The sequence below is a fragment of the Clarias gariepinus genome, chromosome 1, assembly GCF_024256425.1.
Source record: "Clarias gariepinus isolate MV-2021 ecotype Netherlands chromosome 1, CGAR_prim_01v2, whole genome shotgun sequence".
Taxonomy (NCBI): domain Eukaryota; kingdom Metazoa; phylum Chordata; class Actinopteri; order Siluriformes; family Clariidae; genus Clarias; species Clarias gariepinus.
Window position 1 is genome coordinate 14157794 of NC_071100.1, and position 20152 is coordinate 14177945.

Here is a 20152-nt window from a genome sequence, read left to right on the forward strand (position 1 = left end):
GCATGTCTGGAAAATGGCACGCGCTACACAACCAAGGAAGCTCTTCAGATTATTTTGGACAGTGAGGAGGAGTTTACATTTACCACAGAAGAAAACTGTGTGACTCCGACGATGAACAGGAGCATTTTGAGAAGAGAATAGATCCAGCAGAGGACATTGAAGCAAGCTGCTATGACAATGGGAAAGTTATTAAGTCTTATATAACTCTTATTGACTATATTAAACTAATATTAGTAAATATTTTCCTCACTACAGCTAGCTTTTGTTAGCTTGTGTGACACATTGGCTTTCAATGTAATTTATATAGTTTAGTGTAGCATGTAGATAACACTGCTAACATGCTGCCTTATGGAGCAAACATGTTATTTCCCGGTGGCTAAGCTAATGCCTTATGGGGTTTACAGATATTTATAAATGTTCTAATGTATTTCACCTCGTTTTGGATAGCTTTAGATTATGGTTGCTAATATATATTTATATCTGCTGAATATCACATTCTCAGGAAGGACTGCCCTGGGAATGCAAATAATTCAATCTCAAAAAAGTCTGCCAGGGTATTCGTCAGGTGGATTCGGGATGGACCTCTTGTATTTGTGAAGTGAATGGACACACGAGAAGTATCTGTCTGTTCTACCATCCATTTTGCTTATACTGAAGACATTGAAAAGGAGAGTGAAATGATAAGGTACAAGTACAAAGACATTTCCATGTCCAGCACCTGTGACTTCATACTGTACAACCAGCACATGGGTGGCGTTGATCTCTCTAATCAGCTGTTACAGTACTACACTGCACAGCACAAAACAATGAAGTGGTACAGAAAGATTTTTTTACACTTCTTGGACATCGCTGCCACCAATGCTTTCATTGTGCATAAAGAACTATATGGTAACCTGTCCCATAAAGAGTTTATGGAACAACTCATCAAAGAGCTTTGTGATGTCTCTCAGGAAGTAGCACCAAAACGGACAAGTACTGTAGTGACCATGTACCAGTTCCAGGAGCTGAATTGACCTTGGATACCAGAGATGTTGCCACTGCTGGTCGCAGGTTATGTGCTCATTGCAAAGCAGTGCGTGGCAAGTGGCAAAAAACACCTTGTTCCCCTGTGTCTTCAGTTGAACAGAAACTGCTTCCAAGAGTGGCACAGAGATGTGACTATAAAAATCATACACCCATTTTATCTTGCACTGTTCCTGTTTGCACAATTTGCCTTTAAATGTCTGGATTTTCAGTTTTTATTTTGCATTGTTCCTGTTGCAGTTTAATCCTGCATGTATGTTTTTGCACAATTTATATTATACACTGTTTTTTGTTTGCACTATTTTACCATGAACAGTGTTTGCACTTTTTGCACTTTTTATTTATTTTGAACTGTTTCTAGAATTTTTGCAAATGAATCATAAGTTATTCTATATAAACAACAAACAAAGAAATATGTTTCTGTCTTCTAATTATTTTCTTGTAACACTTTCCTCTGTGTAACACTTTCCACATACCTGACTGAAAGGGGTAATTATACAGCTCATTATGCGGGTCTTTGTCTTCTCTGGTGTGAATTACAGCATTATTCATGATTATTTACACTCCTCGCATACTGCCTTTCTAAACAAAAAGTGTCTTAGAAAATTTAAATGAATGTATTGTTTTTTGTAAATTAGTGAGGGAGGTAATTGTCACATAATTTTGAAGTAAAACCTCTACATTATAAGATCCAGGTCACAAAAGTCTTGTGCACAAATGTCATGAATGTGTTTTGTGGTCTTATTTCAGTGAGTTGTTTTTTTGTTGTTTTCAAAAATCACGCATAACTGTTTTTTCCTCCAATATACAAACTTGTACATACATGCTGGTCATATATTATTGTTGCCCAATTTGTGCTGAATAAAATGATATCAGACTTTAGACATTTATATGTTTATAAGTAACTGAAAAATACACAAATGTCAGGACACGTCAGAATCTCTTCAGGGCTCCAAAACACCCTCAGACTCCTAAGGGTTAACTGGAGTAGAAGGGAAAGCTGAGAGAAGGCAAGACCTGAAACATGAGGGACCCCAGCCCGTGATCTGTGGGCAATGAAGGGCTAGGCAGGGAAGCCCAAGAACTACTATCGATCTATCAATGAACAGCAGGCAGATCTCCTCAGAATGGTTCCCTGAGGTCCTTAGGGTAAGTGGGAGGGTGCGTCGTGTGATGGCGGGTAGTGGGCTGTCGTCTAGGGCCTGAACCAAGAGCAGGGGTTCAACAGGAGCACAGGAGGCCTCTAGCTTCCTGACTGTAGCGGTGCTAATCAGATTACAGTCAGAACCGGAGTCGATGAAAGCCTGAATCATGTGAGCTTCGCCGCCGATGATTAGCATAGCGGGAAGTAGGGGACGTGGTTCTGGGAGTTTATCTGAAGGAGCGCCCTCTAGTGCTCCCAGTCTGACTAGAGGATGCCTCATTTTTAACGGGCAGGTTTTGAGTGAGTGTCCTGAGGCCCCACAATAGAAACAGGCGGCGTTTCTGGTGGCGGCGGCGTTTCTCCTCCTTTGAGATTCGGGTCCTATCTAGCTGCATAGGCACTTCCTGATCAGTCCGTCTCGGAGGACAAGGTTTTTGAGATGTCCTGGGAGGAGAGGGTCTCCGAGCGGAGGGTGGTCCTCTGGAGGTCTGCCTTAAACGGAGACGCACGTTTCGACCCGGCTGGCGAGGTCCATGAGTCCGTTAAGGTCAGCGGGTAGCTCCTAAGAGACCAGCTGGTCCTTGACTGCCTCTGACGAGCCTTTGAGGAAGGTGTCAGATATGGCCCTGTTGTTCCACCTGTTGTTCCTGGTGACAATGAAGGTCCGAAATTCAATTGCGTAATCATAAGCGGAGCGTGATCCTTGGTGGAGCTTCAACAGCCTGCACCCAGCCTTCCTGCCGACATGAGGTCAGTCAAAGACCCTCTTCATCTCTTTGGAGAAGGCATTAAAGTCATAACAACATGGATCGTGAGCCTCCCAGAGAGCCGTGCCCCACTCCTGGGATTTGCCTGTAAGGAGGGTGATGACGTAGGCCACCCGCGACGAGGAGAACGTGGAGTCTTGTAGATCAAAAGCATTGGATGAGGAAAGATCTGCATGTACCTGGCTCCCCTCCATAGGTGGGTGGGGCTGGCAAGCATGGTTCACGCGGGGTTTCAGGGCTTGTGAATCGTGCTGAGTATAACCGGAGTTGTTGCATCTCTGTGGTTACACTAGCGAGAGTTTGCCTGGTGTTGAGGAGCTGCAGGGGTGGTTCTCCAGGGCCACTCTCATCGTACATCGTACTCTGCTGGATCCATAACTTGGCTGGATTATTCTGTCAGGAGAGACGAAACAAGCATGTGGAAAAATGGATCCAGGGGCAGAGAAGCAGGTGGTTATGTGAGGCATTAGGCAAACTGTGCGACAAGAAGAGATGAGGAGCAGAGCTATAGTCGAAGGACGAAAGGGGGAGTTTAAAGCCAAGTGATCCGTCAGCTGGGGCGATGAGCCAAAACAGAGGCAAAGCAGGGTCGTAGTCGAGGGGCGAGAGCGGAAGTTCAAAGCCGTGCAATCTGTCAGCGAGGGCGACGAGCCAAAACAAACACGAAGCAGAGCCGTAGTCAAGAAACTAAACTGAAAGTTAAAGCCGTTAAATCCGAGTGCATTAATAAATCCAGAACGTGAGACGAGGAGCAAAAAACGAGAAACAAAGCGAGGTCGGTAACGTGAAAAGAATCATGAACTGAAACGCGAGAAAACTGCGGCAAAAACACACAATATTCAAAAAAACTAAAGAAATCAGCGCCAGATGAGAAACCGGTGTGCCGGCGAGGAGAGATGAGAGCGTGGGAAAACAAGAAGAGAGATGACAGCGTGGGAAAACAAGCCAAGAGCATTGTAAGGGCCATATTTCATTCTTGTGATTTGTTGTTATGTTTATCTTATTTCAGTTTATTAGTTAAGCATTAAGCATTAGGTATCATACATATAATTTGTATTGTGACATCACTTCATGGGTTGTTCTGTGACATCATCCCACAGTTATGCAGTTCCATGTCTATCACGCACGTTAGTTGTAGTTGTTGTTAAGACACGGAAGGATACAGAAAGGTGTGGAGCACACAAGCTTTTGACCGTGAGACAGTAAGCTAAAAGGAATACAGTAAAATAAGTTGTTGTAACTGTAATCTATCGAAGCTACAGAACACAGCAAGCGACTCGTCGTGACTACAGTGGATTTATGCAAGAAACTGTAACAACCGTAGTTTTTGATGTTGAAAATAAACAAGAGACAAAGAAATCAACGAAACGTCTGATGTCGTCAGTGACACTGTGTAACTAAAGACATGCGTCAGAACTTGTGAATAACATGCACCTACAAGCATGACAGCGTGAGAAAGGAAATGTCAAGAGGCGGAAGCGGTCTTTGATCAGCGTGGCACGCTGAGAGCGTGACAAAAAAGCTGGGATATGTGAAGAACTAAGAATTTCACCGCATATTGGACTGTGTATGCGACAAATAAAATTTGGATTTAAAGTTGTTGAAAAGTGGGGATAATGTGATCCATTAAGGGTATTTGGGTTATGATACATGCAGCACATTTCTGACAAAGTTTGAGTTTATGTAGGAGTCGCGCGTGTCAACCCGGCTGGCGAGGTCCATGAGTCCGTTAAGGTCGGCAAGAGACCAGCTGGTGCTTGACTGCCTCTGACGAGCCTTTGAGGAAGGTGTCAGATAGGGCCCTGTTGTTCCACCTGTTGTTTTTGTGTTATGCCAGTTAAAAGTGAATTACCGTAATCAATACGTGGTGGTAGGTCAATAGGTGGTGACCAGTCTATTTAAGAGAGTGGCAGCAGAGTGTTGGGTGAGGTTCTAGCAAAAATTAGAAATGTTATGAAGCAGGAGAAAACATGGTCAGCAAATGTTTTTTTTATAGGGGCCTTGAAGGACAAAGTGACATCAAGAATGACCCCAGGTTGACCTGAGAACAGGGAGAACCTGAGGAACCATCAATGCAGAGTGAGAAACTGTTGGACTTGGATGAGGTTAATTTTGACGCTATTAGGAGAGCCTCTGTATTATTGCTGTTAAGTTTGAGAAAATTGCAGGAGAACTTTTTTTTGCATTGTCGATATGTAAAGTTGTATATTTTCTGCATAACAAAAGAAATGCATACTGAATTTTCCAAAGATGTGACCAAAAGTGAGAAGATAGATGATATGGATAGGGAGATAGGGAGAAGGACAGAGCCTTGGGGAACACCACAACTGGCAATACAGAATCCAGCCTGAAATTATTTAAACATGTTATTTTCACTAAGGTGAGTGTGAACCTTTATTGCAATAACTATTTCCAATATTGTAGAAATAAAATGAAGATTTGAAATGGGACAAAATTTGTTGAGATCATTAGGATTAGAGCCATGTTTTTTTTAGGATTGGAGTTATTGCAGCTGTTTTGAGGGATCATTGACCATGCCAGGAGTTAGAGAGGAGTGAATAATTTGAGTTATGAGAAAGCAAAGTAAGGTCATACAAACTTTAACCAGTTGGGTTGCAATATGAAATTCTTTGACATGTTGTAGTCACCTCCAGGTTTGGACAGAAAAAAATCAAGACTGTCAAGATTTCCAAGACCTGTCTTTCTCTTAATTAAAACTTTAGTTGATTACTTGGCAATAGATCAACAACTGAGGTGGATTATCTCTGTAGACATAACAGCACATCAAATTTAGTTATGCATGAACAATTATAGTTAATATATAGTCAAATACTGTATTTAATACGTTTCAGAAAGCCTTGTGTGCCAGTCAGGGTCACACTGAATTTGGCGCCTATTCTTTGGATTGATTGTCAGTAAATTGCAGTATACTATGCACACATGCATGCAAATGAACTGCACGCATGATGGGTTTGCTTTGCTTTTACAACAGTAGCTAGAGAGAATAGAATTAATAAATATTTTAAAAGGTAAAAGAAGAGAATCAGAAAACATTTTATAAGGGTTTACATATTAAGTATTTTACTGAATAGCTTTTGGCAATGAATTTCTCTTATTCATTTTGTATAATTTTAAATCAAATTGAATTTAGTTTATTGTTAACTGTGTAAAAATTGGAAACTTAGTTAATTGTAAAATTCTTGCAGCAACTCACCTCACACTAGCCTCATAGCAAACACTGTGACATGTCTATAACTTATCGATAGGATGTGGTGGCCATATACAAAATTAAAGTGTGACTGGTGTAGAAAAAATAGGTAATAGGATTTTTTTTTTTTAAATTCTGTACCAGCACAAGGTTTAATTTTTCATATTGCAATTACCTAATCTGAAATTTCAAAATTCATTTATAATTTTAAATTTTCCTGGTCCTTATACCTCTGCACTTTGTCATCATTAAGGTAGCACCGGTAAGGTACCGGTAAGCGCTATTCAGATACTAAACCCCAGCCTCTGTCTGTCTAAGACGCCAGTGAGTCCAGCACATCAGCCCAGCGTGCGCGATCAGTTTTAGTTAATAGTTAAAAAAACAAAAATAAATCCTCGATAAGATCATAGGCCCCAAGAGAATATAGTTTAATTTTTAGTTTCCAGAAAAGCCCCATTCATTCTCATGTAGATGCTGGAGCTCTGTTTATTTTGAGTTTTCTTTTGGTTCCTTTTAAGTTCTTTAATTAATAATCCCACACTATCTCTAAATGTAAAGGACTTCCCATGCGTATTATAAGCACTCTCCCAAACTCCTATTTCATTGGCCCCCTCTGAAGCCCTGCGTCAGGGCTCTTACAAACTTTATAACATCTCGTTGTGCGGCTTTCAATACCGCACCATGTAACATACAATACAGACTTACTGAATCACCATAGTTCACAAAAAAATGTTCCTGCAAGGAAATAAAGTCGTCACATAAATTCCACTAGTTCCGATAAGGATCATGAAAGAATATTGTGATGTTTAACATAATGCTTATTGTAGCAACAGTCAGATAAAAAAAAAGAGCTATGGAGTTTAAGTAATCATTTATTTTTCTCACCTGACATTAGTGGCAGTTAACAGCGTATCACTGTCTGTGGCAGTGTAGGTGGCGATGACCTTCTTCAGGTCGATGGTGGTGCGGTCTTCCGAGATAAAGATGACTTTGACAGCAGGGTTGAAGTGAGGGGCTTCAGGTACATTAATCACTTTGATCTTGATGGGGTAAGTCATAGGCTTATCGATCACCACTGACTTGTGATAAGGACTCTTGTTGTTGACCACCACTATCAGATTGACCTCATTTAACTCCTCAAAATCCAGTTTCTTTAAAAGATAGAACAATAATAGGGAAATCAGATAATAAAATGTAGAAAATCATTCATAGACACATATATAGTATGTGGATATTTTATGTCATTATCCTTTGTAAATTATAATGGTTGCTTTGTTATTTATTTAAATGTATGTGTTTACATTATGCTTTGTATCTTGATTATAAATCAAAAATTCTGATAATATCAATTACTTCCTATGATGACTCTATAAAACTGTGGATCCCTCCTGACTTGTATCAATGGTTCAGGCTGCTGGTGGTGGTGCAGTTGTGTGGGGAAGATTTTCTTGGCACATATTTGGCCCATTAGTACCAATATGATAATCCACCATGTCATGAAGCTCACTGTACTCAAATAGCCTCCACAGTCACCAGTTCTGAATCCATGAGAGCAGTTTTTGGGATGTGGGGGACCATCATGGATGTGCAGCCGACAAATCTTCAGCACTGAATGATGCTATTATGATGCTATTATGTCAAAAAGGATCTAAATCTCTAAGGAAATTTTCCAGGACCTTGTTAAATCTATGCCACAAAGAATCAAGGCACGTCTGAAAGGAAAAGAGGATCCAATGCAATACTAACAAGGTGTACCTAATGAAGTGGCACTGTTTCCAAAGTCAGATTTACCCAGGAATGTCTTATTAATTAGAGATTTTCAAAATGACTAGTATAGTGCTGTGTAAGTCATCTATCTTACCTTATCGACCACCAGAATTCCCTTATTAGTTTTGGGGTCCGTAGTGATGCTGAAGTGACCGGCTTCATTTCCAGAAATGATACTGAACACAGCCTCCCAGTTTGAAGTATAAATTTGATCCTTGTCTACTGCCTTAATCCTTATCGCTTCCACATTCATGATATTCTCCTCCACACTACTCTCATACTGCAAGACATGATGACAGACTTCATGGATATAGCCAGCTGTATGTCCTTTAAACTCTTTTTAACTCTTTTGATAGTCTAATAAAAAAAAAAATGGTGAAAGTTGCAACCAAGTCCCACAGTGTGGTACAGGACTTAAATCTTAATTGAAGCACTTTTTATACACTGAAGTGAGTGCGTGGACTTTGGGTAGATTTCACAACATATGATTAAACCTTCATGATCAGATCAAGATTTATAAAACTTCTCCTTTTTTCTGTAAACGCAAACTTGTTGAGAGACATGTAAAAGCTGAAGTGGGTAATGCTTAATATATAAAAAATGGGAAATTTATTTATTCTGTTTTGATCTTATTCAGACAACATACTGTATTAGCAACACTTGTGCCTGTAAGTATATTTAGTGCACATATGCACAAGATATATAAACAACTGGTATTAGATACTAATAATAACAAAAAAGTGCAGAAAAAAACACTTACTGATTCCTTCTCTAATACGGGGATGTTGTCATTAACATCACGTAAGTTGATTGTCACGGTCCCTGTTCCCGTATTTTGAATGTTTTGGGAATTAGAATAGCTTCCATCCAGGTCTGTAGCTGTGATTATCAGTTTGTATGTGTCTTGTGTCTTTACAAAAATAAACAGTAAGTATAATAGCATAGATATATATAAAAAAAAATAACAATCACCTTGCATTAAGGCATTTTTGTTAAAATATAATATATATATTTTTTGTTACAATATAATTAATAGGTTTAACCTAAAGTTCAGTATTTTCAAATTAAACACAGACTTTTTATTGTAATCCTTTTTAAAATCCATCTTTACCAAGGATGTCAATAATTCTGAAAACTCAAATTTAAAGTTCGGTTTTTGAACTTTTCTGAATAAATATCGTCTCACATCATGTCTTTTCAGACAGCTTTTGGAATTATTCACATTCAGTAAGGCTGCTTTTGACTTAATAATCAAAGTGATGATGGCCTTTTTGTAATTAATGCACTCACCTCTCTGTCCAGAGTGTTCAATTTAACTTTGATTTCACCAGATGATCGCTCAATTCTAAACATTATTTCTCCCGCTGGCTCCTGTTGTATCACTTTGTAGGCAATTTTTGAAAAAAGTGTGTCTTGCTCATCTGCATCAAATGCTGTGATTGCAATTACATGGGTGTCTAGAATATAGATTGTTAACAATCAAACAATCAAATGTATTGATTAGGCTATATACTGAGAACCATAATCCAAAGTGCCAAATTTAAAATAAATTGTGAAAAATTGGACTGGGTAATATGATGATGCAATATTAATCTTGTGATCAAAGACATCATATTATTTTCCTGAGATATCACAGATATGGCCATTTATGAAACAGCTGATTTTTACCCTATGTGTAGATAGTTACACATTAACATATTTTAAAGTAATTTCTCAATTTTGATTGAGCAAAAAATATCAATTAAGTTTGTAACAGTCAGTAAGCTTTCTAAGGAAATTTTCCTTTTCTTCAGGACAATTTAAAAAGACGAAAGAAAGATGCTCATAGGGAAAGACACTAATGTTTTTACAGTAGCTATTATACAGTATTGTAAATCATAACAGGAACCAAAATGTCTTGCAGATGTTCCACAACTTTAAATAAGAACATCGAATTAATACCAACAAAAAATCCCTCTCTAAAAACTTGTTCCAGATATGACTACCGGTGGCTCAGGTCAAGCGTGCAACTATCTCTAACTGGTTCACCTGATGCTGAGGCTCTGCCTAATACTAAAAGCCACTATGATCAGATGATGTTTATTATGATTTTACACAAAAAACATCTAGGATTAAAAGTGGGGATAATAACTTTTGAACATGACTGCATGACTTCTTGAACCTAGGCAGTGGCACCAGTTCACCTGGTGCTCTGTGTTTCAGTCCCTTATCAGTATAGGATACGAGGAGCAGTCTTGTCTGTTTCAAACATATGCTTTGTATATAACAAAAAAAAAAAATCCAAAATCGAAATACAATGTCAAAAACAAACCAACAAACAAACAAACAAACAAGTAAATCAAAGTCAAAGTACCTTTGTCACTGAGCTCATCAACAGAACCAATCATCTCATACTTAAACTCAGGAGCGTTGTCATTCTGGTCTAAAACTATGATTTTTAAATCAAGGTCATTTTCAACAGGTTTTCCATCTCTTTTTGATGTAGCTCTCCCTTTGAGCTAGATAAAAACACAAATGTGCGCATACACACACACACACACACACACACACACACACCAACCAACCATTCATATAAATGATTAACACTTGCTAGACTTTAATCAAGGTTCTATTTTGAGCCATGTCTAATTCTGCACAGTACAGGACAGGCAGATCTCTGTTAAACATGTGTTACAGGTGATTTATAAACAGTAACTGTGAATATCCTGCAAATTATGATGAGAAAACAAAATATTCAAATGAAGATTTATTGAGCACTATTTATTCTCTAGTAGTTTGTTTCAAAACCGAATTGATTCTTTAACATTTCATTTCAATGAATTTGGCTAAATCTGATCAATCTAAACTTAAAATTGCACTACTATGCCACTGAAATTTTTTATTTAGCCATGTGTATATAATCTCCTACAGGAACCAAGCACAGCTGAGTTGTATTTATATTTTGTACTTATGGAGTGTCTATTCATGTTTAATTCTCTCCCAAAAATATAGCTTAAAAAATATTTTTTTTTAAGTGCATTATTTTATTAGGGTGCTGGTGGCTCAGTGGTAGGTGTTCAGCCCGGGGTCGATTCCCTGCCAGTGCCCCAGTCCCAGCCACTGGATGCAGTGCCAGTCCCAAACCCGGATAAAATGGGAGGGTTACATCAGGGAGGGCATCCGGCTACTGTTAATTGTTCCTATATGGCAAAGTTTTATTTTTTCCCCAACTTTCTACAAGTTTAAAACTGTAGCTCATTTAGCTTTTATTATTCTTTTTCAGTAGCAGAACTCTTTGACTTAGCACAATGAATAAATCCTTACCTGCAGTAAAATATTTGAATGGTGCAAACGTTTTAAAATAGGCTATACAGTAGGTCTGTAAATTACGATCCTGGCCGAGGTGACTCAGGGAGTTGAACGTCTGATTCTTAAAAAATTAAGAGTGCCAATCGGTGCATTATAACATATACGTGCATTAGAGTAGCAGGGGGTTATATAGAGAAATAAAAGAGAGTTTTTACTCTTTAACTGTGTTCCGCAATTTTGCAAATTCAGATGGATTTGAATCTTCCCCTTGATATGCTCAATAACTTACTGTAAAACCAAATACTTAGTACTGTAAATAATGGCATCTCCAATATAATGAAAATTTCTAATAGAAATGTGCTGTCAAATAAAAATTTTAGAAACAAATTAATTTTTTTATACATTTAAAAATATTGTCTATGTTTAAATAATTAGACTAATATCATAATTGTGAAACAAATAAATTTGACTAGAATCTTTTTCTACATATACAGGGGCTCTTATATGAGCTGCAAACACATTAAGGACCCCTACTATAGTGGACAAATTGATGCTAGAAATCTGTTCACTAACCTTTTTACTAAGTAGACATAGTAAGTACAGTACAGTATGTCTTTACATCTGCAGCAAATGTTTTACCCTTTTGAGATTTACAATACTGTAAATCCAGGAATCTGTAGAGAATGCAGTGAATACACTCACCTCATAAGTAGCTGTCTTCTCTCTGTCTAAGATGCCATGGATCCTGACAAAGCCAGTCGTTTTGTCTACACTGAACAATTTACCCACTTCAGGTCCTATCAGAGAATATACAATATCTTTCATGGTCTCTTTATCCGATCGGATCTGAAATCAAACTCATACAATTACACACAGTATACACATGTGGGTGATATAATTAAATAAACTATGACAAAAAAAAGATAAAATTGAGTAGCTTCCTTTTGAAAAATTATCATTTATCATTTTGTACCCAGTGTCATGTTTAGTAATTATAGCATGATGCTGTTAAATTATCTGTAAGTAAACTATACGTTTTCTGCCATGGCAAAAACCTTCAGGAGTTTAGATTTTGGTGTTTTTCTTTAACAGATGACGAAGCCAACAAAAACATGAACGATTTTATTATGTACTCATTTTTGCACAAAGGTAACCCAACAATCAGAAACCAGGTGGGAACAAAAAGCCTATCCTCCTTCTTTCACAATCATTAAAAATAATTAGCAGACAAGTCTTCCTCTTATAATGTAGAGCACTGTGCCAAAGAAATAAGCCATCCCTCATTTCTTCCCTCATTTTGCTTCCAACAAAGACAGACTTTTTTGTATTTTTAATGTATTCACAACATTTTGATGTAGCTATGACCTGCAAAAAGCAATTGGTTGTAATTAGCAATCTGGAAGGGTTTTAAGGCCATCTTCAAAGAAATATTGAAATTCAACATTCTACAGTGATAATATTCATTCACAAATAAGGAACCTTCAATTTAATTTCCAGGATTCCTAGTTGAGGACCCCCAAGCAAATTCTGTTTAGACCCTCAAATGCAAGAGGTACATCATGAGACTATCCAGGGCCCCAATTGTGAGAGGCCCTTGCAAGCCTGGAATGAAAAATGAGAGATATGGATCACTAAAGTAAGTGGGTTAAATGAGACTGCTTATGTGTAGGTCCCTCGCCACAAATATTTCATACCTGCTGTGAAGTATGTTTGTAAAGCAGTGATAATTTGGGCTTGTTTTGCAGCCACATGTAATAAACACACACACTGCTCAGGCCTCCAAGGGGCGCAGTGGTAAAGTGCTCGCCCTATCATTCGGAGATCATGAGTTCGATGTTGTGATGCTGTAACCTCTCACAGCCAGAGGTCTAGAGAGAGCTGATTGGCTGAGCTCTCTCAGAGTGGAGGGATGAGAGGTACTTAGTGCTCCCACATTAATCATTGCTCCACAGCCAATCAGGGGCGTTTGTGAGCTCACACAACCAGAAGGAGCGGATAGCGCTGTCCTCTGAGTGTGTTACGCCGCTTCGTAGGCAAGCAGTTCGAAAAAAAGTGCTCAATGACGTCACGTGGTTTGGACAAAACGTGATAGTCTTTGGCCCTCCCGACTGAGGTAGCTTAATGTGGAAGCCCCCTAGGGGGGAGTTGGACATGATTAAAAATAGGGAGAAAATTTGGAAAAAAACAAACAAAAAACACACACACAGTATCCGCAAAGCCACCAGCATTTTGGCTGATCGAACCCACCCATCACACACACTCTTCACCCTCCTGCCATCTGGAAAAAGGTACCTGTTAGATTAAATTGAAGTCCGAGACAAGTTTTAGGCTAAGAGAAGAAGAGTTTTAGCTTGTTGGATCCGCTGCAATTTGATCCATTTAATTTGAGAGACAAACAAACACACACGCAGACATGATGTCTGAAGATCTCTGTTTATTTTCAGCAAAGAGAGGACATTTAAATGGTGCTACGTCCCGAACATCAAAAAAAAAAAAAACAGTCATTAACATGTCAGTCATAGAGGGACCTGGAGACAGACAGGAGAGAGGAAATACATTTACATTCTTCTGATTAAACAGAAAAGAGCCATTTGTATGTATATTCAGCTGACATAAAAAGTGTTACCACATAAGGCATAAGGAAGCAAAGTGAGGGGTCTGTTCTCAAGGCACAGGAATCTTCTTATTAGATTACAATGTCTAACAATATTAAAAAACCTTACAGTGTCCCCTTAAATTCTAACAGAATTTACTACAATTTGCTAATAAAATGACAATAAATGAACAGTCAGGCATTGGCATAGTAGAGATTTACAAAATCAAATAAAAAAAAAAATAACTATTCAAAACTCTGTGCCTATGTAAAAAAAAAAAGAGAAGATATGGCCCCTTTTGTGGTTTCTTCACAACACCTGAGTTCTATTAAGTTACAGGAACTGATAATGAACTTCCTCTCTGTGAGTGTAATATTTAACTCTAGAGACTGAGCCCTGAACTCCAAACCTCCGTTTAAGAATTCAGCAGGGCATCTCCAGTCCTTCTGGCCTTTTATCAATAGATTCCATTAAATACCAGTAACCCAGACCATGAAGCCAAACATCTCTCTCCACAATTGACTAGGAAAGAGTAAAAGTCTGACTAATATACCTGTACATCAGATATAACATGTCAATGTGCAAATCATAACTTAAACCACCTATAATGTGTGTACAAGTTTTCAAATTAATACAGTAGTGTTTACTATATGTGTATGGAGTAAGGTGAGAAAAATCAGTGACCAAAACATTCAAGTCCTTATCCAAGCTGATTTCTTCTTCGACCCAGATACTTTACATATAATAGAGAGTCAGTTGTAGCCCAGAAGAAAGGTTACTAGCATTTCATTATGGGCCCGTGCCTTCAATCTTTCACTACAGAAGATAGGCATCAGCATATGAATAAGTAAGATCTCAGTTTAGAGTTATATATGGATGATTTAGCGATATCGCTGATAAATGCAAGAATTCCTCCTTGTTGACTGTGTGCTGGACGGCGTCTTACTACGGGTGCTCGTGGACACCGGCTCCACTGTTTCGCTGCTGTGCTGTGGATTACTGGGGCAAAGCAAGCGCGTCTGCAGACTGCATGATCCTGTCTTCAACGGGTGGGTGATCGAACTTATGCACACGAGTTCTTAGTGGGGAATGTCGAGGAGGACTGCATTTTGGGGTTGGACATTTTGGAGAGATGGTGTGCGGTGCTGAAATTGGCTAACGGAACTCTGCGTGGTAACTTTGGGATAGCCAGGTTGCTAGGACCCATACCACAGCCGAACAGGTTAGTAGCACACACCCGGGGGGCGGAACTTCCGGTAGCAGACCGAGGGGAAAACCTACGCGCTAACGCCAGCGCTTTACCCCGCCGGCCGGGCAGCAAAGCGCATGGTCGGTACTGCGAGCAAGTGGAGCGCTGTGGCGATGTAGAACCCTCGACGCCGAACATTCTCCCCGTGCAGTCGTCCAGGCTCTCCAGCGGTGATCAGCCGTCCGAGCCAGCGTGCAGCCGAGTTACAGCATCACCCAGAGAGTCACCCGCAGTCGCTTCGCTGGTGTCACAGCTGAACCGTGATCCATTCATCGCCAAGCAGAAGGGCCCCACCCAGCCCGCGAGGGCACCACTGCAAGACTTTCGGGTGGGGCCACCTATGGGGCGTATGGGCGTGGACACTCACAGCCAGGGGCGAGATTTTGCTGCTGGAGAGCAGGTATGGGTGTGTTCCTCCGGAAGGAGGAGGGGGCTCTCGGACAAGCTTATGTCACACTGGGTGGGCCCCTGTACAGTAATTGCTCGGCGGGTACGAGTTGTGCTCCACCGAGACCGTCTTGCGCCCTACCAGCCACACGCCGACGAAACATCGAACTTTGTGGAGGCCGGACCGCCTCAGGACAATGTTCGCAATCATTCCTCACTCGCCAAAGGACTCCGGCGTTCCCAACGCCAGCGCCGACCGACTCCACGCCTCCGAAACAAAGATCGTCCTGATGACCCGGGACGGTCACAGCTCGGGTGGGGGCAGTGTGGCGTGGGCGGGGCGGCGGCTAACGACCAGCATGCTTTGCGGGGATGTCGGTGTGTTCACCATGTTGGGAAGGGGTGTTTAGGTTAGTGGCTTCGGCCCTGTTTGTGTGTGGTGTGTTTGTGACGTGTGGAATGCGCTCCGGTTCATGCTTAGGCTGAATTGGAGGTAGGCTTCGTGTGAATGTGCTGTTCATGCTTTTGTGTGACTGTGTGTATAAAATAAAGTACTCCCAGCCATTGCATTGGGCAGCAAGTAAGCTCACCCGTCTCTCCAACATTCTTCTCGGCGGTAAAACGCCACAACATATACATAAAACTGAAGAATACTGTAATTTATAAGTGTATTATCAAAATGTGCAAAAGCTCCACAGACAAACAAACCTTGGGTGTGCCGTGCCGAGTTCACACGCCTTTACGTCAGGGAGAGAATCAACACAAAATCATGCACATCACACGTGTATAACTGCAACTGCATGCCACTCCCTGTTCCAAAGAATACTCTAAGGAATATCGTTATTATAATCAATTTATTTATTTATTTTCTAACCACATGCCTCTATGCCAGGGCCAGCTTATACACAAAGTGCACACAACAAATGGCTCACTACATTACAAATATTGTAAAGTATAAAATACATAAACAACAGAAGTTAGCGAACGTATAACTTTTTAAAACACGCCCTCTAAAGGGACGTGGTTTTAATGACGTAGGTTCTTAGCGACAGAAGCGTTGTTATGTTTCTATTTCAAGTAAAGAGGTGTTGTAAATAACAGGGTATTTCGCATTCTTGTTATAAGAATTTAGCAAATACCATATCTATTTCAATTGTTTTAACCAAATGAATTAATGAGTTATTTAATGCGGGACTCGCGGAACGAATATAGTTGAAAAAAATGAACAACGGTCCTATAAAACACAGCAAAACTGACACCACAACAAAGCTTTTTATTTCAAAACACCGCAGATGTTTATTTATATATGACGTAAGGAAAGCTATATTAAACTTGCTCCAGAAAACAAAACCTTTTAGACAACACGATTAGAATTAATTACAGTGAACAAAACTTACTTACAAAACATAACGTGAATGAAACTTTATGGGAAATTACCTAAGCATTTAGGCACACACATGGAACATTTACTGTTTTCTGTTTCTACCCACACTACCTGAACTCATCACCTCATTACCATAGAGTATTGTAATGTCATGTTTGTCGCATTGTCACTTTGTCGCTTTTATTTGCACATTTGCAGCTACATTTTATGTTGTCTCTTTTGTACAAAAAACATAGTTCTCTGTTTAACTTAAAATGCCAATCTCTCGTGTCCCAGCTTGCCAGCTAATTAGGTCTAATTGGTCCTGAAGGAACTTTGTTTCGTTTCACTTTGTACTAACTGTATTTGGCTGAAGTGACAATAAAAGCCTACTTAACTTGACTTAACTTGAACCTCTTCATACAGGAAAATTCATGAAAAATTTGCGGTCATCAGCTTAATCTATGCCAAAACTGTTATGCAACAGCACATTATGTTTAAAATTTTCCAATGAAATTGTTTCAGTTAAAATATTACCAAATGAAAGACAAGCTTAATTGTTGCCTCTGGTGTTTGTCCAATTCCTGAGAAATTCTGATAGGGAAATAGATTGGTGTTGACTTGCTTGGTTCATTCTACCTCAATCCGGTCATGTCAGGGTTTAATGTGTCAAAGAAGATTCAGGAGAAAACAATATGCAAATATTATTTTTATGTTAGTCTTGTAGCCCACAGAAAAGCACTTCTCTTTGTCCTGTTCTAATGTAAACTGCAGTGATGCATTCAAACAATCCTAAAAGCAAGTGAACAGTGTAACTAAACTGTTCTGTTTAACCCGAAATTAGGGTTAATAATATGTCAAATGTCAAATTTCAATCAAAGACAATTCAACATGCTCCAGCAAAACTTTTGGAAATGTGAGAAAGAGCTTTTACTATAAGCTCTATCCACTACGATGTAAAATTATGTATTGATGTCTTTGAAGGTAAAAACAAAATATATATAAAAAAAGAAAAACGTGCAAGCAATATTTTGTGTCATTAGCCATCAGCTTGGTGTCAAAATTTAAATACTGACACTTAAGTATTTCTTAAATGAAATGTAAATAAACTGTAACTAAAAACACAGTTGCATCTGCAAACAAGGGAGTAGATAATTGTGTATATAAACATGGGGATATGTTCTTGTTAAAGGCAGTTAATGTAGGGTAACATGTAAACAATTACTCAAAATAAAAAAAAATAAATTTTCACAATTAGTAAAATTAAATCAAATTATTGCCATTTTACTTTTTAAAGATATTTGAATCATACTTTGAAAATCCAAAGTTGAATACCAAGTCGATCCTTTTTTGCAAGTACAAAAAAAAAAATCATTATGGCTTTTTTATTTAAAAAAATATAAAAAAGATACTTTTTTTATGTCTTTCTTTAACCAGATATTATAGAAATTAACATGCAACCTAAATGCACTTTAAATTTTCCCTTAATATACTGTAAAATTTGTCTGCAGTGACCGTAATTAAACTGTAATGATGTCATGTAATTAATCTTTATATCACAGGCAGATAATAAACTCAATATAAATACTCACTTTGGCAATGTATTTTTCATTGGTATAATCCACATTCTCCATCAGCTTCTTTGGAGAGATGACCCAGTTCATATCTATTTGCACCTCTTTTTTATCACCTTGACCCCAGATTACCTGTTCATTCATAAATGCATAAATCTTATTTTAACAATCATGGTCATAAACAGTTGTCATACTTAAGATTTTAAAGAAAGAGATCATTGCTGTAGTTCTTAAGAACCCAGGAGTTTAGAGTTCTGGGATTTCTTTCAAATTTAGGTTGAACGTAAATTTGACAATTTCGTAAATAACTACCAACTATTAATTATAATTTAGCATGGTTATTACATTTGGAATGATTTAGCATTTTCAAGCCAAAACCATGCAAAGTAGAAAATACTAAAGAAACAAACAAACAAACAAATAAGAATATTTTTAAATAATGTAACAAACACACATACAGTACTGTATCACTAGTCGTCATTACTGCATAATTCTGTATTTAGGGTCGTGGGGGGCCTGGAGCCTATCCCAGGAGGCTTAGGGCACGAGACGGGGTACACCGTGTACAGGGTGCCAATCCATCGTAGGACATACACACACTCATTCACACACTATGGGTAATTTGAGAACACTAATTAACCTAACCTACATGTCTTTGGACTTTGGGAAGCACCTAGAGTACCAGGAGGAAACCCACCAAGCACAGGGAGAACATACACACAGAGACGGGAACCGAGCCTGGCCAGGAATCTAACCCGGACCCTGGAGGTGCAAGGCGAGAGTGGTAACCATTACACCACCATGCTGCATCCAAACACACATATATTTTATAAAAATAAAAATAAAATACCGAAACTTCCAAACAAATTGGCAAACAAAATTGCATATAAAAAATAGGAAAACATAACATATAATTCACAAAACTACAACAAAAAAATGGAGTATAAATTTCATCACTTATGGTCGAAAGGGAATTCCAGCGAATAATTTACTCAAAAGAATACTACCTACACATTTTACATTACAATGACAATGATAAAAGCCATGAGAAAGACATAAAATCTTTAATATCCTTCAAAACAAATACTTACAGTAGTACAAGCTATTAAATAGAAAGTCTGAAGTGTCGCCATTAAAGCAGGAATCCACAGGATTAACAGAATGTGTGAGTGTAAGTGTTGGTGTTAATATGAAAGCTGCAGTTGAAGGTCTCTGCTTTGCATACTGAGTATGGGTGGTGCCTAAATGTTGTGATGAAGCAACTCATTATTGTAAGGGGGGGAGGCACATTTTCTTGTTTGCATTACTACTTGTAGCCCAATTTACTTCAGTTTACACCACATAGAACTGTCATCAGTAATGTCAGCTCTGTACTGTAGCACACCCCACATCCAGTAATAATAATTATAATTATCATATTCAAGTTTAACAGAAATGGCCCTGTGCAGCATCAGATTTTTGTTAAATAATCTTATTCACACTCAAGCATACAGCAAAATGCAAATTATCCTAGTATTTTTTATTGTAATTACATAAAATGTAATATAAGATTAACCTAGACATTTTACTCATTTAATTTGCAGTTAAAAGCAGTTAATTTGTCTTTTTTTTAAAGAAAAAACTTAATCAATACTGTAAATTTAATTATCTTTTAATTATTGTAGTGACGTAATAAAAAAACTGAATGAATGTGACTGGAGACTGTAATGTGACTGTATATTCGACATATTTCTACTTGCTTGCATTCTAGTAAGCAAATAGAAATACAGTATATTAAATATATTTATT

The 20152-nt window shown here is 38.5% G+C and overlaps 1 protein-coding gene across 1 annotated transcript in view; it reads right to left on the reverse strand.

Moving 5' to 3' along the window:
• LOC128509976 (desmoglein-2-like protein) overlaps positions 1-18490 on the reverse strand; it is a 39212-nt gene extending 20722 nt beyond the window's left edge. The window contains exons 1-7 of the mRNA XM_053481928.1: positions 18383-18490; positions 11900-12043; positions 10263-10407; positions 9200-9366; positions 8670-8819; positions 8004-8189; positions 7028-7293 (exon numbers count right to left, since the gene is read on the reverse strand). Of these exons, the coding sequence (XP_053337903.1) occupies positions 7028-7293; positions 8004-8189; positions 8670-8819; positions 9200-9366; positions 10263-10407; positions 11900-12043; positions 18383-18454 (1130 nt within the window). The 5' untranslated portion in view covers positions 18455-18490. The remainder of the gene's footprint in view (positions 1-7027; positions 7294-8003; positions 8190-8669; positions 8820-9199; positions 9367-10262; positions 10408-11899; positions 12044-18382) is intronic.
• Positions 18491-20152: the final 1662 nt, after the last annotated feature.